This window comes from Asterias rubens, chromosome 8, assembly GCF_902459465.1.
Source record: "Asterias rubens chromosome 8, eAstRub1.3, whole genome shotgun sequence".
Lineage (NCBI taxonomy): Eukaryota > Metazoa > Echinodermata > Asteroidea > Forcipulatida > Asteriidae > Asterias > Asterias rubens.
Window position 1 is genome coordinate 8,432,778 of NC_047069.1, and position 24,781 is coordinate 8,457,558.

The 24,781-nt window shown below is 36.7% G+C and overlaps 4 protein-coding genes across 4 annotated transcripts in view; 1 reads left to right on the plus strand and 3 right to left on the minus strand.

Annotated features, from left to right (window-relative positions):
• Positions 1 to 4,216, plus strand: part of LOC117293504 (exosome complex component RRP43-like) — a 28,438-nt gene extending 24,222 nt beyond the window's left edge. The window contains exons 8-11 of the mRNA XM_033775849.1: positions 57 to 153; positions 749 to 869; positions 1,693 to 1,799; positions 3,459 to 4,216. Coding sequence (XP_033631740.1) covers positions 57 to 153; positions 749 to 869; positions 1,693 to 1,799; positions 3,459 to 3,571 — 438 coding nt within the window. The 3' untranslated portion in view covers positions 3,572 to 4,216. The remainder of the gene's footprint in view (positions 1 to 56; positions 154 to 748; positions 870 to 1,692; positions 1,800 to 3,458) is intronic.
• A 100-nt stretch (positions 4,217 to 4,316) lies between these two features.
• Positions 4,317 to 8,160, minus strand: LOC117293562. The gene is made up of 6 exons (XM_033775922.1): positions 7,792 to 8,160; positions 7,112 to 7,248; positions 6,383 to 6,587; positions 6,181 to 6,268; positions 5,461 to 5,564; positions 4,317 to 5,168 (listed from the first exon to the last, which is right to left on the minus strand). The coding sequence occupies exons 1-6, from the start codon at positions 7,953 to 7,955 to the stop codon at positions 5,033 to 5,035; spliced, it is 834 nt and encodes a 277-aa protein (XP_033631813.1). The 5' UTR covers positions 7,956 to 8,160; the 3' UTR covers positions 4,317 to 5,032.
• A 2,863-nt stretch (positions 8,161 to 11,023) lies between these two features.
• On the minus strand, positions 11,024 to 16,111 carry LOC117293505. The gene is made up of 7 exons (XM_033775850.1): positions 15,829 to 16,111; positions 15,340 to 15,439; positions 14,240 to 14,367; positions 13,823 to 13,910; positions 13,009 to 13,118; positions 12,094 to 12,220; positions 11,024 to 11,447 (listed from the first exon to the last, which is right to left on the minus strand). The coding sequence occupies exons 1-7, from the start codon at positions 15,987 to 15,989 to the stop codon at positions 11,388 to 11,390; spliced, it is 774 nt and encodes a 257-aa protein (XP_033631741.1). The 5' UTR covers positions 15,990 to 16,111; the 3' UTR covers positions 11,024 to 11,387.
• An 895-nt stretch (positions 16,112 to 17,006) lies between these two features.
• On the minus strand, positions 17,007 to 24,596 carry LOC117293912 (transmembrane protein 185A-like). Its single transcript, XM_033776396.1, has 7 exons — positions 24,470 to 24,596; positions 22,759 to 22,935; positions 21,878 to 22,106; positions 21,285 to 21,368; positions 20,371 to 20,547; positions 19,661 to 19,784; positions 17,007 to 19,129 (listed from the first exon to the last, which is right to left on the minus strand). Exons 1-7 carry the CDS (start codon positions 24,505 to 24,507, stop codon positions 18,906 to 18,908), a joined length of 1,053 nt encoding a protein of 350 aa, XP_033632287.1. The 5' UTR covers positions 24,508 to 24,596; the 3' UTR covers positions 17,007 to 18,905.
• Positions 24,597 to 24,781: the final 185 nt, after the last annotated feature.

Consider the following 24,781-nt stretch of genomic DNA (forward strand, 5'->3'; position numbering starts at 1 on the left):
CAGACGCCCAGCCATTAACTCTAAAATGATGGGACAATTCTTGTTCTCATTCACAGTTATGTTGGGTTCTGTTCTGTGACATAGTATGTCTGGACTATGATGGTAACATTGTGGATGCTTGCCTCATTGCTCTAATGGCTGCTCTTAAAAATGGTAAGTTCTATGAAGTTAGCATACAGTCCTGTTTATGCGTTATATCATGTGTTCGACAAAGAAGTATTATGGAAATCTGTATTGTGGTAATATTTGTGTTTGTGTAATTTTGTAGTGGGTAGCTGTTATTGCTTGTGTACGAATATGTAGCAGACCTCCAAGCATAAGATTTAGGCATACTTTACTACAAGACTTCTCTACAATTAATGTATGTTTTGTGACAGAATGGTTTTTTTCATGATGTTTTGTTTTCACATGTGATTATTTGCGAGTCTTAGGTCCTTGTTAGGATGCTTGTTTTCACACAGTTTCTTTTGCAGTATGCCCATCAAACCTTTCTAAAATGACGATAAGAACTATTCTTACCGAAATTTACAGTGCTTTTCTCTTTGTGCATGTTGAAAGACCACATAACTATCACTTCGATGAAAAGTTTGATTTCTGAAATTTAAATGTTCAGAGGTTTAAAGATATGTAACAAGAACTTGGCATTTTAATGCACAATACAGGTATTTGTTTCCATGCTGTGTTACCAAAACCCTTGAGGTCAAAGGGCGACATTGTTTAACCTAATTTGATTTGAAATAATTTTCAGTGTTGCTACGTGAAGTGACGATTGATGAAGAATCACAACTTCCAGTCACATCATCGGATAAGATTGTCCCACTGAGCATAAACAGCACACCAGTAGCAACCTCATTTGCAATCTTTGATGAGTAAGTATTACAAAAGTAAATTTTGGGGTTAACAGAGAAAAATGTACAGAATTTGAACCTGTGACCTCTGGCATATCCTGGTGCTTTACCATGCAACTGAGGTAACCAAGTTGCAGTCTCCCTATTTTGTCAATATCTTTGTTTGAGTACCAGTCAGAAGCCATTCAACCGGTAACTTTCCTATTCAAACAGAGAACACACCCAAGTTATTCCAGTTGGTAAGGCCCTTTTTTGTGCACACACCTGCCCATGGGGACCTGGAACTAGCGGGGTAATCGGCTGGGGATGTAAATTTAGCGTGGCGGGAAAGTCCCAGCCATGTCCCGCTAATGCCTAGTTGGGTGGGGGACTTTTCTTTTTGTAAATCCATGGCTTTACCCCTGCACCAACATGCAGGGCATTATTTTGCATCTCCTGCATGATCCCAGCCAACATAAACCCTGCTCCGGTATGCAGGGCTTCACAACCTTGCATGGATGCATGGTATTTATCAAAGCAATTCTGGTTCCAATATGTAGGGCATGTCAACATATTGTACAACCTTGGCGAAGTCCCACATGGCCCAAGTAGGGCGGGGCAACAACATTGTATAATCTTGCCCAAGTCTCAGCTACAAATGTATTGTCCTTTTTTTTTAGGGCAGGGGGTGAAAATTGTATGAACTCGGTCAAGTCAGGCAGAGCAGTCCCAATTAGCAGGGCACGTATTTTCGCCTGTCCCGAGGGGACTACAATTCAATACCTGAATTTCTGCAAAAAAAAGCATTTTGCATCTCATGTGTCGTAACCTCTGGTCATAAGTTCAATGTCTTGTATCGTTTCAGTGCTGTGTTATTAGCAGACCCTACAAATGAGGAGGAATGTATAGCTACTGGGATGGTGACAGTGGTAGTGACTGAAGATGGCAACTTACAAGCCCTTCATAAACCAGGTAAGATTTCACTTAGCTTGGTCTTCTTCTGAGCTACCACAGTGGGTGGTTAATTTGCTTCAGTGTATCGCAGTGTTGTTTCTAACTTGAATTCAACAAACTGTACTAAGCCATTGATCAGCATAATTTATCCAAATATTGTACATTTTAGATTTGTATGAAAAATATTGACATTGATGATTCATTGCTCAAAGTGTTTCATGTTGAGCCCAATCTATTGTACATGTATGTTGTACAAACCTGTAGTTATTTCCACTCATATCACTGCTGTAATGATGAAATGTTCATTTTAAAGGGCTCGGTATAATGTAAACTGCTATGCTCGGTATAATGTAAAACTACCATAGCTCTAGCTCGCTGGAGCTATGGCAGTTTTTCTAGTTCTTCATTCGTTTGATGACATGAATTGTTTTTTACTCTGCCATAATTTGACATTTTTTATATGTAATACATTGTATAATGAACTTGCCATGTTTGAGCTTTTTGTGTTTGAAGCTTGAAGTGTATTAAATCATTGCACATTCTGTGTGCAGTTTTCGTGTAAATTTATTCATTGCTTATTATTGTGTGCCAAATCGGTTGATTTTCAATACTATATTTGAACTGAATATTGCTCTGTTATGGTTTGAATACTTGTTTGATTGAAGTTTCTTGAGTGTCATTTTCTGTTTTACTCATCAAAAATGATTATATGTGAGAATGTTTCTTAAACAAACACCAAAATGTATTCACAGTGTTTGTTGTTATGAACATGTATTGAAGTTTGCAATCTTGATAATTGAACATTTGTTAATGCATTATTTAACGTAATGTGAATATGGGTCATTGTTTAACACCTTTCTGTCTGACATTTAATAAATTCAGCCCAATCTGTTACCCATAACTATACATTGCCATTTGTTTTCTAATTCTGTTTAAAATGTTCAACTTAATTGATGTCATCCTATTATTAGACAAATAATTGTGCCGTTGAAAATATGCTACCAAGTGGTTTTGAATTACAAAAAGTAAACAATTAGTTCTGTGCACATTTGTGCTTCCATACACAACTCCTGCAGTTGGTTTTAAATGGTAGGGTCTACTTACATGTAATGGAGAAAGGCAGGCATGATATTTTGCACAAAAAGTAGGAATATTTTATTGAGTACAAGAGCTGACCTACATATACACATAGAGTAGATTTTGATAAACTTTCAGGATGTTAAAAATAATTATTATAATTTTACAATACCTATCAAATTTGAAATAAGACTAATGTCAAAAGAATATCATGGATGTGGAAAATAGGACAAAGAGTAGGAGGGTTCAGCTCCCAGTCTTCTTTCTTAATCCTTGCCTAGCACAGACCAAGCAAAAAAAGCATATCCAGTTTGTTCTTATATGTTGGTCATTTGGGTAAAAAGTTAACAAATTTGATTTAAACTTTCTTGACTAATAAGTGTTTACAAGCAAAAAAACATATATCCAGTTTGTTCTTACATGTTGGTCATTTTTAATAAAAAATTTACAAATTTGATTTAAATTTACTTCAATAATAACAGTTAACTATGCTTAATTCCTTACTTAGGCCTAGTTTAATGATATTTGTAAACAATAACACACTTTTTGTTACAATTATATAAACTAATGTACAATGATCTGATATGATTTTCTTGTTAGGTGGAAGTCCACTCTCTGTCGACCAGCTACAAGACTGCATCACAAGATCCCAAACAAGATCAAAGGAGGTTCTCAACTTAATACACAACACTGTGAACAGTGTAGATAGGTAGTACAACAGTGTTATTCATAATTGTGTACATTATATAGGGTTCGTTATATAAGATAAAGATGTTGGTTTCATTTAAGATGGCGCTCATCCCAAGATATAAATTTGTTGTTTTTCACTGAGCCCATTTACCACATTACCTTTGTAAACGCATTGGAACATTTACTTAACTAGACATGCCCCTGGGAAATACACATTGGTTTAACTGTACAATTTGTTGACAACTTACTCTTTTTTGTTTTGCTTTGGATTGCTGAAACTGAAGTGCAAAGAAAGAAATATATTTTAAAAACATGGTTAGAATAAAAAAAAACATTTTTGTTTATTGTTTCGTTAACTTGGTTGTAATCCTTGGCTATTCAGCAGGTACAGTTGAATATGCTGCCAACTTGAATACATGTAGCCCCAGAACAAAGTTATTCCAGAAATAGGGAGATCGCCAACATTAGGGTCATATAGCTCAGTTGGTAGAGTGCCGCGCACTAATCATGTTCAAACCCTGCTGTCCCATTCAATTTTTTTGTTTGGTAATTTTTTAATAATTTTGGGGTGAACAGTCAGTTTTCCTTAGGTTTATATGTGTGACAACGCACTTATGAAGAATTTCACATTTGATTAATCATTAAATCAAATTCACTCATCAATTTGAGACAGAGTCACATTCAAAACTTGTTTTATTTCAATAGTCGTCCACCCAAATTGTAAATCAATATGTATCTTGATGCATACACATTTATAACCATGCAACTAAAAGCCACCTCCGTCTTCAAAACTTTGCTTTCAAAAGTAAAATGTCATGGGCTCAAATCCCATCTCAAAGTAATATGCCTTTTTTTGGCTTGACACGAATCACTGTAGGGTAAACTATGTAAACACAGGTAATGACATACAATATCTTGTTCAGTGAACCAAAAATCTGTGTAAAAGACAATGGAGGAATAAATTGTGAGTAATACAATTTGTTACAACTCCGATATTAGAACTCAATGAATTCAAATCAACTATCCAACATAAAAGGTTTAGCAAAAAATATCAGCATAACACATCTGAATGCATGCATTGATCATACTTTACATACATGTACACAACTATTGTTGCTCCTCGTACCCCGTCTTTTTTCCACAGCTAATGACAAATAAAACTCCATCCTAAAAAAAAAAATAGAGAAAACAAGAATGATGTGTTGACATCCACAAATGCCTTGCTGAGATTAATCACATTCTTCTCAAGTTATGCTTGGTCAACATTCCTTCTGTGTTAACCACATACATGTCTATAACATTTAACTAGGGGATCCCAAGACCAATCCTCATAGCAGCTTGGGAGTTGATATACCAAGTCCTTCTTGAGATATCACTCCAACAACACTTGTTTTGTTTGAACCATTATGACCTTGACATTTTACCTAGGGGTTCAAACAGCAAGACTTCCGTGGACCCCAAGATCAATTACTTGTAGATAGCTCTCAACATACCTTAATATTTTCAGGTACTCCTACCCACATTTCATAATTGGGGATAATTTCTTTCCCCTGAGCATGGCGTCCAAATCTCAAAAATAAAGCACCACCAACAAAATAAGCCACAACCAATACAGAAAACCTGAAATTAACAATGAGAACAAAAGTTAATCAATTTGTTTTATCATTCTTATGTTTGCATCTTCTAGCTGAATGCATTAGATGTCCTTGAAATCAGTTTTCTTTTCCAGATTAAAGAGACAATTTTAAAAAGATAACGACAGAACTGCTCAAGATTGCAGGTAGCAAAACATAGTTCAGGGAAGTATTCTTGATGATTTAGGTACAGATCGTGCAACATACTGTGTGAGTGTAAACTTTCAATCACATTATGGAAGGCAGTGAAGGAAATCACTTGGAAAATAGAAACTCACAGGATACATAGAATCGTACCAGGACTTATTCCAGATGATGGAGATGGTGATGGTGATGTACCACATGTTCCTGGGCAAGCACACTTTGTTGTCAATGTGAATTGCTAAAGATACAAGAGAACAAATAAATACATCAAAAACATCAATCATTATACAAAAAGCTAATTGTCTGGTACACACAAAATACTAACATTATTTCTATCGCTCTACTTTGAGGAAAAGCAACTTCGGACATCATGGAATGTCTTAACTGATGAATTGTGGATCATAAAGAAACCAATGTGTTATACAAACTGTCTGAGTTCTACAGGAAAAAAAATCAACAGGTATGGTACCAGTTGCTTATTACAGTATTCAAACTGGCCTCTTGTCACTCAGTGGTCTATCGGTTAAGAAGTTTGCTTTATAATGCAGGAAGCGTGGGTTCAAATCCCACACTTGTAGCCTGTGGCTTTTTTTGTTTAGGATTCACAAGCATTGAGTAATCAGTGTTTGTCATGGTCAGGGTAACGCTATATGAAAGCTTTAAGAGGTCTTCTTTGCAATGAGGAAACAAGTCACGTGATTAACTTTCACACAACTGTGGGATACAACTGTAGAGGAATTTGGTTATATATACCTGTATGTAGCGTTTCCAACGCCAAACAATTGAAAAGATGAAAGCATTACTTGAGTTTTTCTGAACCACGTTTATGCTTCTGTTTGTTAAAGTATACTTACATATAATGTGTCTCCCTCATCTTGTCCCATTCGGTCTAACTTTGGAACATCTGCCCCTGGATCACACACTAGGCTGACTCGTGATGTCCTAATAATTTTAGAAAAGAATAAGAAAAATGATTGATTGGTTCATTTTGCTTAAGTCCTGATACTCTTTTGTACACAATTTTTGAGAAAAAAAAGGGGGTGATTTATAATTTACCTTGTCACTGGTGGAGTTGCATCATCAGTATGGGAATATTCAATGTAAAGACTGACACCACCATTGTTCCAAGTCGCAGTTGCATCCCCAATATTATAGATTTCAGACGGTGTGTTCTGTTTTCTTTGACAAACCTGAAAGAACCAAACATTTTTAAAGTCAGCAGCTGATAAAATTTGAGTATCAAGATTTGGAAGTCGTGGGCCTTCTTATAAACCTCAGCTTGAGTCCATCATCAATTTTGTTATGGTGTATATTTTCCACCGTGTTTTCAACATCCAGGGGCCAGAGAAAAGGAGCCTTATACAAGGTTTTGAAAAAGCTCTAGGTACCAACATCCAGCCAGAGATGGCAGATAATTATTGATACTTCTCTTAAGACTGCAGGTCCCTGGTCATTCCCCCATCTTTATGGTTGGGAAGTTTGTCCATAGAGGGTGGTTGTACATGTAATGTCCAGTGCACCTTGTGGATCAGTAATGTTTTAAATTCCATTTATTCCATAACAGCATGAGTACTGCTGCTACTTGTATGCCTCGAACTCAAGATTCATGATTTTTACAAATTTCTCCCCACCTTAGATTCAAGATGATAATCAACCAAACTGATTCATTTATAGTATTATACATGTACATCCTAAACAACAGAAAGTGCAAAGATGAACTCAGGAAGACGCTGGCGTGCCAGTGTCTTTTTAAATATCAATTTCAGGAAAATGGAAATAATTAACTAGAAACAATTGTACTCACTACAGCATTCTTGCAAGCAGCTGAACCATCTGAGAATGGATAACATGGATTGTATGCATACTCCCACCCTGCACTTGCAGGTCCTAGTTTATAAGGAAACCTGCATTGGAGAAAAAATATGATCCATCACTCTCAAGTAACAAGACACACAAAACATTCTGCAAGTGATGGAGGTCCAAGTGCATAGGGAAACCTAAATGAGGAAATGCATGTATACATAATTTTTGATTAATTTTTTTTTTTTTTTTCAGTACAAAACACCAGGAGTTCACATCTTGCTCCACCAAAAATGATAACAATATTGTATAAAGCGCTTTTACGAAACTTGGGGGAAATCAAAGCACTGGACAAGAACAACTAGGGTGTTGTGAATAAGACGTCCCCTGAAAGTGGTTTCCTGATGTTGATTGGAATGGTGTACCAAAGTTTGGGGCTAAGTAACTGAATGTATAGCTGAGGGATTTTTTATCTTGAAGGAATGCTACGAAGAAGATTGTCTTTGAAAGATCAAAGTCCCATTCTGCCCAGTTGATACAATGTGTGAAGATCACACAAGTACCAAGAAGCAATAATACCATGCATGCACAAACAATGTCACCACTTATCAGAGAATGTTAACAAATACAGTCAAAACTTTAACAAGGGGAAAACAAAGCATTACCTCGGTGTGTTCGAGTCTTTGTAGCCAAGGGACTGGAGGTTGACTTGTTTACCATCAGTATTTTGACAAGAACAGTCGTCAACTTTTGTGCAGGATTGTGCGCCAACAACGACTGACTGCACAACACATATTACAACTGTTAGAAAACCAGATGAAAAAGCCATTATTTTACAAAAGGGATGAAACACTACAGCTTATCAATTCTTAAGCCACTCATTAAGGGGAGTGCACGTGAAATTGTAGTCCGACTGGATACATGTATACTTTGCCCCTTTCTTTGATAACCCGCTGTGTAGTACTGTTTCACTTGGCTACTGACTTTTTAGTTTGGTTATTTAGGCCAAGTAAAAAAAAAACATGTTTCGCGTCCCCGCCCGCTTCCTTTTTACAGGCCGCCTCCTTTTTTATTTTATTTTTTATTTTATTTTTTTATGCACATTATTTTTTTATTTTTTTTTAAATAGGGTTATTTTAAATGATCTCAGCAAAAACAATCTGAATGTCTTGTCTGAATGCCTCGACTAAATTGTTTCATTTATGTTTTGTGTATTTCAGCAGTAGAAAAAACAATGGATATTTGACATTTTAACAAAGAATGGCGGCCATCTTGAAATAAAAAATAAAAAGCCCCTCTTCCTCCTTTTTTTAAAAAACCTGGTCGTGAAACATGTTTTGTTTTTTACTCGGCCTTATTTACTTGGATATGTATGTATGTACATGTATTGACGTGGGTGATTTTGTTTTATCTTTGCAGCAAAGTCCAATAATTATAAGTCTAGAAAAAGTATGTTTATACACTGAAACCTGGTTAAAATCAGTCACTTTTAAACTGTTTTACACTTGCCAAAAAAATGGAAACGAAACAAAGATAATTTATTCACTCACGGATCTTTTGATAAAAAAGTGTCAGCATGGTGTAATATACCAAGTTCTGTTTTCCTATATTATAAATACAGGTAACCAGAGAGACTTAAAGGCAGTGGACACTATTGGTAATTACTCAAAATAATTATCAGCATAAAACCTCACTTGGTAATGAGTAATGGGGAGAGGTTGATGGTATAAAACATTGTGAGAAACGGCTCCCTCTGAAGTGACGTAGTTTTCGAGAAAGAAGTAATTTTCCATGAATTTGATTTCGAGACCTCAAGTTTAGAACTTGAGGTTTCAAAATCAACCATCTAAACGCACACAGCTTCGTGCGACAAGGGTGTTTTTTATTTCTTTTATTATTATCTCACAACTTCGACGACCAATTGAGCTCAAATTTTCACAGGTTTGTTATTTCATGCATATGTTGAGATACACCAAGTGAGAAGACTGGTCTTTGACAATTACCAATAGTGTCCACTTTAATAGAAAAATATATGGTGTAACTTCCATCTTCAACACTTTGATATAATAGATGTTAAATTTGCATCAAGAATAAAGAATATTCATTTTGGTTTTATCCATATACACGGATGTTTGTATACTCAGTGCTTTCCCCCGAGGTATGTGATAAAAATAACAGGCATATTACTTGGGTGGGATTCAAACCCACAACTTTTGCAATTCTAGAGCAGTGTCTTACCGACTAGACCGAGATTGACTGTTAGCTAGAGGCAGTTCAAATCCCATCTATTAAATCATTTGCAGTACCCGCTGCTAAAACATAAACATAGAAATCAAGCTGCCTCTAGCTACTGGGCAATCTCAGTGGTGTAGTTGGTATGACACAAACTCAAGAATCTAGAATTGCAAGGTGTTGGTCCGCTGCTAAAACATAGGATTTGAACTGCCTCTAGCTACCGGGCAATCTCGGTGGTCTAGTTGGTATGACACTGCCCTAGAATGCAAAGGTTGTGGGTTTGAATCCCACTCAAGTTATACACATATGTAAACTCGTGAAAGTATACAGTGCTAACTCACATCGGTGTGAAACGTAAACGAATAGTAATAAATCACTTTCAAAGGCAACAAACCAAACAAACAGTCAAAAAAAATCAGTAAGCAATACACAAAATATGTAGCATCCAGCTGTTTGTATTTTATCATATTGTATTTATTTTATTCCAAAACTGGAACAGACCCATAACACTAGAGAAGATTACATCTGTATAAATAACAAATAGTGAAAAATATTTGTAAGGGAGGCTTAGAGAGCAGAAGACACTAATCACACAGTTTAGTTTTCTTTTAACACCAAAAAACAGCTTCATTGAAATGGTCCATCAACTATCTTCCCTACCAAGGAATTCAAACTTGACCAACAATAGTTTTAACATAATGTTCCCACGGTTGTTATATAATGGGCAATCTATAGCAGAAAAATTACTTCTGTTTCAATATTAAGGTGACAATGCAGGCAATTTATATGGCTAGAGTCAAAACCAATTCTTTCAATTAGTAGCTTGTGTGAAGAGCATCTGTGAAGAGCATCTGATATGGACAAACAAATGGCAATAAGGGTTTTATAAACACCCGTGGGGTAAATATAACCAAAACTCAAAAGTTAGTAACAAATCACATTCTGAGGTAAACGAGGTTGTTCAATCATAACACATCAGTTAGCAATGATTTTAAGTTTTAGTTGACAACCAAATATTATAAATCTTTCTTAAATCAATTAAAGTTACATTTTCCTGCGTTTACAGTAAAAAGTATGTACTCAAAAGTAAAACTCAATCAGTGATGCTTTGTAAGTAACTCTTGAAGCTTTGTATGATAAAGAAAGTACGGGGAAACTGGTTAACGATTGACAACTACATGTATGTAATCATCTTTTCTTGGAAGAAGTAACGGTTCTGCGATGAACCACGAATGAATCATGTCTCTTCTTCATAGAATAGAGTATCAGTGGTCACCCACAAACTTGCTGCTCCTCTTAAACAGTTTTAAAGAAGGAAAAAGCACTGCATAAAAAGGAAGCATTGTAACTTAGCAACAAATAAAGAAAGTAGACATCTGCTCTAGAATGGCAAAAGTCATGGGTTTAAATCCCACCCGAGTAAAACGCCTGTGGACTTTCTTCACAGGACTCAACAAAGTATTGAGTATGCAGCACTTGACACCAATTGCTGAGGCCTAAACACAATTAATAACATAAACTTTCTTATTAATTTTGGTTTTTACCCATACACCGATGTGTGTTAGCACTGTATACTCAGTACTTCGGTATGGGTAAAAAACCAAAATTAATATTCTTTATCCCCGATGCAAATTTAACATCTATTATAAACTTTCTTGTTTATTTGGGGTTGAACAGCAAACAATTTACCATTGCAGGATTTGAACCAACGACCTCTGGATGAGCGTGCCGGGGTTCTATCGACTGAGCTACCTAGCCCTATGTTGACGGTTTCCCAATTTTTAAATATCTTTGTTCAGGGGTGCAGGTGTACACTGAACTGAAAGTGAATCAAAATGCTTTGTAAAACAAAATTAGTGGAGTACTTTAATAAAGAGGTATGTTTCTTGTAACTGGAGGACACAAGTGTGAGCAAATACAATTCAATATATTTCAGATCAATACAACTCAAAAACAAAATGTTTAGTGAAGAATATTAGCATTACACCTTTCTTTGCATGCATTGATGATACTTTGGATCAAACAACTATTGCTGCTCCTCATATCCCGTCTTTTTTCCACAGCTAGTGACAAATAAAACTCCATCCTGAAAAAAAAGAGAGAACAAGAATGATGTGTTGACAAAAACAAATGCCCTGCTGAGATTAAGCACATTCTTCTTGAGATATGCTTGGTCCACATTCCTTCTGTTTCAGCCATAATGACCGTGGCATTTTACATGGGATCCCTGAAGACCAATATACACACCACCCCTTTTGCTTTAACCAAATGACTTTGACATTTACCTCTAGGGTTTTCCCTTGATAGCCCAGTTTACATATATGATACTTGTTTTGCCCTCTGTCATACACAAACAAATGACGGAGCAAAACAAATGGTAGAATTTTTTTGACTTTTTGTACTAGAATTGTAATGTCGGACTTATGGGCACCTGTTAGCAGTTGTGATTGGTCAATTTAGTGAGTCGTGTGCTTAATAGATTTCTTTATTAAACCCTACCACCGACGTCAATATGGCTATTGTCCCCTTGAAATGCACTTTAATAACAATCTTTAAGTATTGTAATTGTGCCATATAATTGTATTTAAAACACAGTTATATTAAATCAATTGCGCAACCAAGATAATTTTGATGGTTACGTAAGTGAATTGGTCAGTAGTTACTTTCAAACAGTGATGTTTGGCTCATGTAAAGCTCAATGATCAATTTCAATGAGTCATTTTCCAACATACCTTAATATTTCCAGGTACTCCTACCCACATTTCATAATTGGGGATAATTTCTTTCCCCTGAGCATGGCGTCCAAATCTCAAGAATAAAGCACCACCAACAAAATAGGCCACAACCAATAAAGAAAACCTGAAATTAACATTGAAGACAAAACTAGTATTTGATGATTTGTTTTATCTCCTTATAATCGCATCTTCAAATAAGGGTAAACTTAATGTATTAGTGGTCCATGAAAAAGTTGTTTAGTTTTTTATTAAAGAGTCAATTTAAACAAGATAACAACACAACTATTCAAGATTGCAGGAAGCAAAAAGTAGTAGGGTCCACATGGTTTTTTATTGTTTCAGTACAAAACTTGCAACATTATGAGTTTGAAATTTCAATGACATTATCTTTGCACCTTCAAGTAAGGGTAAACTTTAAAGGCAATGGACACTATTGGTAATTACTCAAAATAATTATTGCCATAAAACCTTTCTTGGTGACGAGTAATGGGGAGAGGTTGATGGTACGTATAAAACATTGTGAGAAACAGCTCCCTCTGAAGTGCCATAGTTTTCGAGAAAGAAGTAGTTTTCAACGAATTTGATTTTGAGACCTCAAGTTTAGAATTTGAGGTCTCGAAATCAACCATCTAAACGCACACAACTTCGTGTGACAAGGGTGTTTTCTTCTTTCATTATTATCTCGCAATTTTGATGACCGATTGAGCTCAAATTTTCTCAGGTTAGTTATTTTATGCATATGTTGAGATACACCAACTGTGAAGGCTATTCTTTGACAATTACCAATAGTGTCCACTGCCTTTAAGAAAAGAAAACAGTACAGTCAAGTCTGCTTGGTGATTTGAGTACAAATCTTGAAACATTTGAGTATGAACATTATTATGGAAGGCAGGGGAGGAAATTACAACTTACAGGATGCATAGAATCGAACCATGACTTATTCCAGAGGCTGGAGGTGGAGGTGGAGGTGGTGATGTTTCACATGTTCCTGGGCAAGCACACTTTGTTGTCAGTGTAAAAAGCTGGGGAAGGAATATTTGTATGTTTGTCATTATAATGGAACATAATATCACCATAATCTACCAAATAAATCATGGCTTTTAAATAATGTTGTCTTTACACTTTGAAAGAGGTGTCTTTTAAAAGAATACAAACACAAAGAAATATGATTCGTTAACAGCGGATATAGTACACAAATAATGAGTATTTAGGGTGATTTACCTTTGGCCAATTCAACCAAAACAGTTGGTTACAACCACCAAATGCATCCCTGGAAGTGTGACTTTATTCTGGATATTTTAATTAGTCCAATGGTTGATCCATTCTATATTAGAGACGTACGCAGATCGTGCAATCAAATTTCTCTTTGATCTTGTAATCCGCTAGGGCTATCATGTGAAGATACGACTTGTCAAAATACATGCTATTTGACACCCTAGTGCCAAAGTGCAATACAAGCGCCATAAAAGCACTCAAAAGTTTGCGTGCAGAGCAGTTGCTTTAGCCAATCAGCAATTTTTTCAGCACATCCCTTCCAGGAGTTAGTGAAGAGAAGTATCAATACCTTAATGTTCTTTCCCATGGCAGCAGTGAGGTGAAAATGAGTCTCTCCCCAAGATTGGCTGTACAGGCCCCTGTTAATTGTTTATTCTCAATAAATCTGTTCACATGACATTGATTTTGGGGGTTGAACAAAGAATTGACTAGAGACATGACATTGACTTACATATAAGGCTTGAAATCCATCTTGTCCTCTACGTTCCAACCTTGGAACATCTGCAGTAGGATCACACGATAAGTAGACATGTGATGTCCTGCAAAGAAATAAAGTAATTACTAAAACTGGGCTTGAATTGATTAGGTATTTACTTTATAGGCCCTATCTGTCACTTTGTTCACATGAGGTTTAAAGTAGCACCATGTGTAAATCTCCTTTAAGTAGTGTTGGCTCTGAAAAGAACCAACGGAGTTCGATCAGTATGCTCTGACTGCTTCAGGAGAATGCTGCACTCTGTTGCTAGATTCTGCTGAATTGATTCTTGATTAACTGATTGATTCGTCATTAACTGTTTGCTACTTTGTTTTTATGAATAAGTATTTGTGAAGAAAAATAATGACACATGTTTGGTTATATGTTACTTGCCTTTTTGTTCCACCTTCATCAGAGTGAGAATACTCAATGTAAATGCCCTCCGTATCGCTCATCCAATTTGCAGTTGCATCTCCAACATTAAAGATTTCTGTAGTCGTGCCCAGATAACGTTGGCAAACCTGCAGTAAACATCACAAAGAAAAGCCCAGGCTATCAAAATAACCTTGATAATATTGTCAGTTACTCAGGATTACAGTGTTGAAGTTGAGACCCTAATTACAGCCGTACATGTTCGCCATTAAGCATATCATATATTTAACCTGTGACCAACATTGGTTACTGTCTAAGACTTTTTTTGCACTTTGTGTCACCCAAAATATATGAAATAAAAAACCTGTGAAAGTTTAAGCTCAACTGGTCAAACGAGTCGCAAACAAATATTGGGGGAAAAAATCATTCCTGTGTTACCCATTTCTCAAAACTCATATCGAATTTCAGGAAAATATATTTCAAGGCTAGTTTCCCCCATGACCATTTTATACCAGATAACCTATGTATGAATATGTGAATATTATTTTCACACCCTTTAAAGTGAACAACGTCATGAATGCCGACAGTTTTAGTAATACATAGTTACTGTTCCAAAATAATTAAACAAGACACAGATTGGTACAGGGTTTACTTCCAACATTGTGTAAATAATGAAACAAGCCTTCAGGGGGGGCTGTCACCAATAATGGCCTGGAAATCACCAGCAACAAAGCAATCAAACCATTACAGTTAATATATAGTTATAGCGTGTCATGGCTTAGAGCACCAAAATTGAGTGTTGGTGGTTAAGTTGCGTATCCTCACCAAGGGGTATAAATGGGTACCTGTGGTTGATATTGCGTTTGAAAAGGCATTTTGGAGCCCCAAAGCCCAGGGCTGAATACTCCACTGTGGTGTCCACAGAAAGCCGAGAAAGATAGGAATGTTATTGGCCTAGTCTGCCCTATGACCTGGGCACTAATGTAAAGCTCATCGATACATAATTTATGTGAAAGTAATCACATGTACTATATATTCCAACTTTGAATGATAAGCAAAATGAAAATGCCAACATTTGATTATCTTGCATGGGGTTTAACAAATACAGCAATTGTACTCACTACAGCATTGTTGCACCGACCTGACCCATCTGAGAATGGATAACATGGATTGTACGCATACTCCCATCCTGCACTTGGAGGTCCTAGTTCATAAGGAAACCTGCATTAAAAAAATAAAAATATAAATAAATAAAAGTTAATCAGGGGCTGGGGCTTTCAAAGAAATACAAAAAAACTAAAAACTGTCACCGCAACATATGTACAACCAGACTCAAAAATATTACTAAATACAATATTAAAATTTCAATTCAGTTAGCGTGTATTTCATTCATGTAATTTAATATTAGCAATCACCATTAAGTTGATATGCTTATTTTAAAACTGCATTAAACACAAAGTTTAAACAAGTTTGAGTTGGAAGTCTGTAAACATATACAACAGAACAACTATGAAGAAAGGTGTTTTAGAGTTTACTCTATAATTCAGTACCAAGTTACAAAGAACCATTTTATCCTCTTATGAAAATGATCATAATACCTATTGCCTTACCTTGGTGCCCGGGAGTCTGGATAGCCCAAAGACTCAAGGTTGATTTGTTTACCATTAATGCTACAGGAACAGTCATCAACCCTTGCGCAGGATTGTGCGCCAACAACAACTGAATATACCACGCATAATAAGACTGCGAGAAAGCTAGAAGAAAAAGTCATTATTTCACAGCTAAGGAATAAAAACAGCACAACGTGTAAATTCTGAACAGACTACAAAGGGGGAGTGAGCATGACATTGTTCTCTGAACTTTGCTACATCACCTTTTACTTCTTTACATGGCTGCTGGGTAGTTGTATTTATTTACTCAAAGATATGTTGATTCTGGTGGGGATCTTTTTGTATACAAATCAAAGTTCACTGCTTTGACAAAATGTCCACATGGTATTTGTGATATTGTGCACTTTGAGATTATTGCAGAATTCAGAGGGTAATTTGAATACACGTTCATGTGTGCATATTGCAGTTCCAGTCATTGTTTACTTTCTTTCAGATGTAAACAAAACACAACAAAAATAAATATTTACTCACATATTAAACTGATCCGCAGACGACAAAGTACAGTCGTAATGGTGAAGAAAACAGCTCCACCTTCTTGCCAAAACTTCATAAAGAAATAATCTGATTTTCTTCCTCTCAAATGAAAGTGATCAAAGATGAAGATTTTTTAAATAAGGATCCACATACATGTAAAAAGGCACTGGACACTTTTGGTAATTACTCGAAATATTAGCATAAAACCTTACTTGACAATGTGCAAAGGGGAGCTGTTGATAGTATACAACATTGTCAAATGACTCCCTCTGGAGTAACCTATATGTAGTTTTTGAGAAAGATGTAATTTCTCACTAAAATATTTTAATCTGAAAAAAGACTTCGGGTCTGAAGCTCTTTTTCAGGAATCTGAAAGCGCACACAATTTTGCATCAAGGGCGTTTTTTTCCTTTCATTTTCAACTTCGATGACCATATTGAGCCCAAATTTTTACAGATTTGTTATGTTGAGATACACCAAACCTGTTCAGTGCCTTAAACTATAAAAACATATCCGACCAATGACAGCCTTGTGACATGATGACAATGTATATGTAGGTATACCAGGACACACTCGTCTTGTGTTAGTGCACAAACATACAAAGACAAAATAGCTCTTCAAAATTTGCATTTGTTTTTCCAGTGTGTTTAATTTATTTCATAAATTTCAACGCTTCACATTATTTATGTGAAAAAATAGTTTTAAATACTTTCAAAGCTCCTTTGAACAACTTTGTAAAATACAATAAATGTGCAACATCATGGATTTCCATCTGCTTCTTTATTTTTTCTTAAACCAACTTCACTTAATGTGAGGGTATACCTGTGGTTGTTTCTCAAAAACAAAAGTGACCATAACTACCTTACTTGGTAAGCAGCACTTCAGCTGTTGATAATGTACATATAACATTTGTATAAACGATTCCATTCTAAGGAATAAAGTTTTTGAGAAAGGGATTTAAACAAATGTTCAATCAGAGAAACACTTCATGCAGAAACTTTTCTCAAATTATGTATTCCATTTACGGATCGTTCTTCCTGCAGGGAAATAACAGCTTAGAATTCTCGGCGCCATTTAAAATAACTCAAAGCTTACCATGAAACAAGTTTATAAAACGCTGCCTTTATAAACCATGTGACCTTTGTTTACAATAAGTGTGACCTTGCACATTCCTTGGATTTTCTGGCAGGCAATATACTGCACTGATCATATGGGAAAAGTGGCATTTTGTGTCATAATTTCCACATAAACCCAAGAGTTAAGTTTTGAGATGTGCCCCCTTTCATCATATCAAAGTTGATTCCTCCATGATAGGATCTAGGCAGTGCAATTTCCATAAAATATAAGATTCCATTAAGCTTTGTACAAATCTTGCCTGCAGGAAGTCCAGGCTCTGTGGCTCTTTTGTAAACCTTGTGATGTCACAGATCACATCGTCTATACAAACCAAGTTATAGAGAAAACTGAGCATCAAGGGGTCCATATGTATGCACATTGCCACTTAAGAGAACTAACTATTAAATTGCATCTTTTGTCGGTGAAAACCTGCACTTACAAAGAGATACGTTTGAGCAAAAACTTACAATGTAATGTTGAGCAAAGTATTCTGGCTTGCTCATTTAATGGATGTTTTAAATTAATCAAAACGCTAATCTTAAAGTGGAGTGAGATTCGTCATGAGTGAGATTCGTCATGAGTGCGAGGTTCGACATGGGGGGAGTTAATGGGCAATCTCAGAATCAAACCCGTAAAATAACTACCCCAAAAATGGTTTTGAATAAAACTCTTCAACTGCTTCACCCCTCTGTGAACATATTTTTTTTTACTGTTGGCTGTTAACCAGTTATGACCGGAACACATGTCTGCACACACAACCTTTTTAGACACATGACCAGAAATCAAGTAAATCCACCTTTGCATACAATCGGAATACTGGACTAGGCCTGGAAAATCCGTTGAATCGCGGCATGCACTCACTGTGCAATACTCTGTTTCCCCATTACAAATTGGGACAAGGGGTACAGGAGTTCTTGCTGAAAATCTCCTTTTTTTCCAGGGGTTACTGTGCCGTCCGATTCTAGACCGTCATCCTTTTGTTGTAAAAACAAAAAATACGATAGATCGATAGGCTGCCAAGTTTTTGTTTGTTTGGCATTCCATAATAATGGGACGCAAGTCCAAGTGACCCCAGACTGCAGCATAACATGCCCGATTATTGGCCATGGCTTAACACAGCCAAGGGTTTTGTGATTAACAGTGACTACATCCATACTTTCCATAGTCAGGGAAACAGGTTGGTTCGAAATTTCAGACAAATCATCATGTCCCTGAACAAGGAAAATTTTCAAAAATCCCATTGCTTATGGTTAAGAGGCGTATGCCCAGAACTTTTTGTGGCATCAAAATATCTTGGGTTTTTTATCCACAAAAGTCCTGGTGAAGCAGAGAGAGTCAGAACAGTCCCCTTATATCAGACCATCACTACTGGGTACAGGGAACCAGACAATGCTGGTTGAGGGTCTACATGAATGAGTCATGTACGATCAGTCTGGTGACTCAATAGTAATAACAGGATAGATTTGTTTTGTTGAGTGGTCCATGACAGCACGTATTGAAGTGGTGTACATTTCTCTATTCATATCCTGATCCTCTGGCGACTGTATACTGTTGACATCTTCCAGTTGATACGATATATTCCCGTACTCCCTTAAAAATGGGCATGCTGTCAGCAGAAATGTGCAGAAGTCTTTGCGGATGCCAAACCACCCTAGAAAGAAACACAGAGTTGCTCAAAATTAACCAAATATCTACATGTGTGTCTCTGTGTATTTTCCAAAAATGACTATCCATGGAACCCACTTTCCGATAATGAATCTCTCTCAAGTTCAAGTGTATGAGTATTTCACAAGTACATGTACAGGGCTAAGAGCGTTTGAACACTTAAATTCTAGGTTATGAGCATCACAAGAGTTTTTATTTTGAAGCATGGGGAAAAAACTTTGATTTGAAGACACACTGGTTTCATTCAATGTTTTTCCTTAACAAATAGGCTTTATCTAAAAAGGGACAGAGGGCGACAGGGTTGTTTTCGTTTTGCAAAGGGCACATCCAATATAAAATTTTGAAGGGGCACCATAGCAAAGAACAGGACAACAGAGGCCATGGCCTCAGTGACCCGTGTTGTTTCCAGGTCTGGCAACCTGATATGTTGTACAATTTAAATAGAAAGGCAGGGATTTCTGTTAACCTTTAAACTTTAGTCAACACACTATAACAAACAAGAGTGAATAAAACTTACAATGGTTGCCACCTCTTTGTCCGAAAGATGTTGGAATAAGAACCAAAAGTGAAATGTAGAATGGTGCAAATACAGCAATGTATGGGTGATGTGTGACTCCATCTAGACGATTTACCAGTAGAATCTGAAAGTAAACATTGTGGTATGTTTGTTATGACCAGTGCCCAAATTTATAGAGCTGCCTAAAGCCCGGTTCATATTTCCTGCGATGCGAATTTGACGTCACAACTCTCCCTTCGCAACGACATTCACAAGTTAGTTGAGCACAAGTCAACTGATGCGAATTATTTGTTGCAAACTTGTGACGTCAACATTGGTATCGCAGTCGCATTCGAAGGGACTATGAACTGGGCTTTAAGCAAAAAATACTGCTACACAATTTTCTGCTAAGCAAAAATAAGCAGGATACCGGTTTAAGGTAGTAAACACATGGTAAACAAAATGACATGGTATTTCAGGTGGTAACCCTATTCTGATAAGCAAGATTTTGTAGCGCTTAGCCATGAAATTGAACCCAGGTTGAGGGATCTCAAAACTGTGCCTTTTCTTATTGCCGAGTGACATGAATACTATTTAAAACTCATCCCATCTTCCTGGTTAGTAATATGCTGACAAAACTGTTGTTATGCAAAGGTTTTATTTCCTTAAAAAAAAAAAGTTAGTTAAAATTCTGCAAAATGAAAATGAAAATGAAGCAATGTGAAACTTACTTCAAAAGTTAAGAGTGGGACGACCAATGCCATTGCTGTGAAGGCAGCCATAAGGTGAGCTCTTCTCTGTTCAGCCATAATCTCAGTGGCACGTATTATGAGGATAGACCAGACGATGTAATACAACACAATCAAACAGAGTAGGCACATCAGGATCCAAATGGGTATGAATACAACCTGCAATACACACATGGCAATAACAAATCAGTACAAAACCTGCTTGACATCTCTAAAGAAGAGGCGAGACCAAACACCTACTCCTTATTGCACTTCAGTTTCTATGCTGGTACTTGACAATCATACTGGCATGCGTGTCTACCTGCTGCATGCCCAACGTTTTTACTACTTCGGCTCCAAAGTTTGCATATATTTGTGTGTAATTTACCCCCTAAAACACTTAAACTTCATCATTCAAAAGCATTTCTTATTTCTTTGCATTTCTAGAGCAAAAGATTAATATACTTTCCTTGCATAAATAATCAGAGAAATCTAGTCCAACACAACTGATATGGGCATCTAGTAACCAGTGGAGTCAGTTGTGCACCTCTTACCCGTACATGTATTAGTTCTCCTGGGTAGAAAAAGCAAGTATGATACATGTATGTGTCTTGTTCAAGAACACAAGCATCATGACTGATTGACCAGGCCAGGATTAGAACCCTAGTTCACCACCCTTGACCATCCGGCCATGACACCCAAAATTGTTTGTTGTTGGAAATGATTCAAATGCTTGACCCAGTGGTAAGCCATTGTTGTTTGGGCCTAGGGCCCTCAGCCCTTTCGATTTGTTATACTTCGGCAAAGACAGACAAAGGAATAGAAGATTTGAGGGTAACGGGTAAAAACATCAGGAACTTGTCAAGGGTCACTGTCAAGTAACTCTATTATATTGTCATGTTACTTCACACACTTACCGACCAACTCCAGGTGATTATCTCATCTAGTTTGAGAGCAATGAAGATGAATTGTAACACATTGATGGAACACATGGCTTCCAACTGTAATGAAACGAAAACAGCAAGAGTCAAGACATGTAACGTGACAAATAACACTCACTCAGTACAGACCATACTTTGTTTAAGAAAGAGGGACTTCATCCATTCCATGACATTTCCTGGCAGGCGAGATGCTACACTCTCTATATGGATAATTTTACACTTTTGTGCAAAAGTTATAAACATAACAGCTATACAAGCTTTGAAATGTGCACCCCTAGTTCATCAAAAAGTTGATGACAACTTTACAGTGCAATATCTGAGAATGCAAGATTTTGTCTGGCAGCTTCCAAGACTTGACAAGCTGAAACACCTCTCAAGTTCACATGAGAGGGGACAGCGAACTGAGGTGATCCTTGACAGCTAAAAAACATCCATCATGGCTACCCAAGCTACCACCAACCAGCACGATGGTCTCAGGATGAGTGAGTGGGCTTATCTTGTCCAATGAACCTTAAATGTGACGGCCAAACCAAGAGAAGTACACTCATGAAAAGTAACTGAAAACTAACCTCTAGACCTCTATCATGTCTGAAGCCCCACACACAAGCTGCAATAGACATGGGTGATGTCAAGAACAATGGCATGAAGACTACCAGCCAAAGATGGTTCCCTGATTGCCTACTATACTGGATACTTTCCATCTGATTGCAGGCAAGAACCTCAAAGATCAGGAGTAGAGAATTGAGCGAAAGACAAATAACGATGGCTTTCATATCCACATAGCCTTCTCCTTCAACTCTGTAAAAGAAACAACAAAATATATATTATCACACAAATTATTCTTTGTTTACCCTTTCTTTATTGCCAATAATAAAAACAAACAGAGGGACTTGAGGATGAGTTTATAAGGAATCAAAAAGGTTGGAAGTTGCATGTGGTGATCATCACACCATTTCAATGTTTTAATCTACACGTAAACGGCTTCAGCTCACCTTGACTCTGCTTTGAATTTTTCTATTCATGTTGAGCGCTTAAGTTTCAAAATATCACACACAAGTTTTAAAACTTGCCCGAGCAAAATATGCAACCTACCAACTTTAGTTCTATAAAATTTGTGACTTTGCACAATAATCAGACAACCCCCTCTTTTGACTCAATTTCCTCAGTTCACAAGTTTTTAAAAACACTCCTCACTGTATTACTATTGCAGGTTTAAACATGAACAGGTGATCTCCTCTCGAATGGATCAACCGTCCCAGGAATTTAGGAATATACATTATTTAGATAACACATTCGTGCATGATGAGGTCTCAGTAACACTAAATTTTACTTCCTTGGACTACTCTTAAGTTATTATTAGTCAAACATATTTATATAATATGTATTGGTAGTGAACAGTTAGTGGAACAAAAATCGTAAAAAAATTAACCCCAAAACCAAAGATAGCCACCTGTATGAAGGATGCCTCCACCACACTAGACCTGCAACCACTGCCCCCATGACGACAGTGCCCTTCCACATCCAGAGGGGGAGAAACACAATCCAGTATGAGCATTCTATATAATGGTCAAGCCGAAGGGCAAAGATGACAGTAAACAGCAGCAAGCAAAAGTACACCAAGAATTTACTGAAAGGAGAGAAAGATTACCAAAACAATTGTAAATGAAAGCTAGCCCTGTAGGTCCCGAAGCGGTTCTTATGCAATCCATCTGCAACCAATGAGCACAACCTCAAATGCTTCAGAAATCGACTTACAACATCACTATCTAATAAAAAGTAAAAAAATGTGGGCGCTGTCTGTTTACAATACCCGCCGTTCACGCATATAGCTTGCACGCACTGCCGCTCTGCCTTGTAACACCCCTTTCACAGAATGGTTTAGTCCAACTCGGCCACAGCTCGGCAGTTTGTCAACTCAAAAGGCTGGTACCCGTGGTTCAGCGCTTGGTGACCAAAAATATAAAGCATTAAGCATATTGAGAAGTCAAAAAACGGGCGATGCGTCAGAAAAACAACAGTGAGTAGGGCCTACCGAGCAGAAAATTGCATTTGTTGAAGATGTTTTTTAATTTCACTCAACAAAAAGGCAAAGCAAGCATTATGAATGTATTAAGTGTGTGGGGAAAGTTTTGGTTATGTGTACAAAGGAAACTTCAGTTATTGGTGGCTAACGGTCGTAAAACTTTCATCTATCAACGCCGATTTTATAAACGTATAGCGTTAAGGAGGCACAAAATATTAGACCCCCCGGCACTATATAATAAGGCTCACGGGGGAGCCTTATAATCTATAATAGTTTCTAGAAGTATCCCTACTCCTAGAACTATGATGAGATTCGTCCCGCTATCTTCTCCACGAACGAGACGATAGAGGAACGAACCTCATAGTTCTATTTGTAGGAGTAGGTTTTCCCAATGTCTATGATTGATTGATATTGTAGCCTAGCCCTGGGGTGGGGTTTTCCCTCCCACGTCTGTACACTGAAATGTCTTCAATCAAAATCAAATTTCTGTTTTCTCAACTAGAAAATTTGGTGTGATGTTTCCATAGTGTTACATGTAGTATGTTTTGCCGATTATATTACAATTTATAATTATATATTAATTCATATTCAGATAGATTAAGTTAAGAATAAGGATAACTTTCCGTATGGCGCCACCACTTTTTCACTCATTTTTACAAAAAGGGATCTCATTGAGGTAAATAAGATACTATATTATTTCATATCGAATGAAAAAGTGGTGGCGCCATACGGAAACTTTTCCAAGAATAAGATAAGAGTAAGACTAAGAGTAAGACTTAATAAGAGTAACTCACACTGCCTGACTGTGATTCGTGAATGTTAGTTTTATTTACAGTCATTTTTAGGGCTAATTCAATATTTAGGCCTAGTTCTACTTAAGTATATTATTTTTTGTTTACAAATGAAAACACTAACGTAAGTTGTAAACTTGAACTTTGAAAGGGGACAGTATGTTGCTAATCGTGGTCTGACGGTTGACTGATGAATGAATGAACATGATTGATAACAAAACATTGAATCAAATTGTTCTTGATTGATAATACTAAATTTACAACAAACGGGAATTAATAATAACAAATGCCGTTGACCGAATTCGAGACGAATTTCCCTCAAATACATGATTCCGATTGGTACTTACCTCGGATTAAAGTCTTGGAAAAGACCTCTTAGATTCATTTCCGCCTATTATAAAATTCACAACTTGCAATAAAATGTCAAATTAATACGAATTTAATCTGTGAAAAGATCGAAAACTTCCAGCGCTATTTTACACGCAAAGTCATGAGTCGCATACCTGAACGTGCAAAACTATGTAGCTGTGTAACAGATAGTAAGTTTTACAAAGAGTATGAGGGAACCCGGCCCCGACTATTTTCAACTTTTCAACCCCCCCCCCCCCAAAAAAAAATAAAAAATAAAAAAATACTTGGTTGTCTACAGAGGGCGCTAT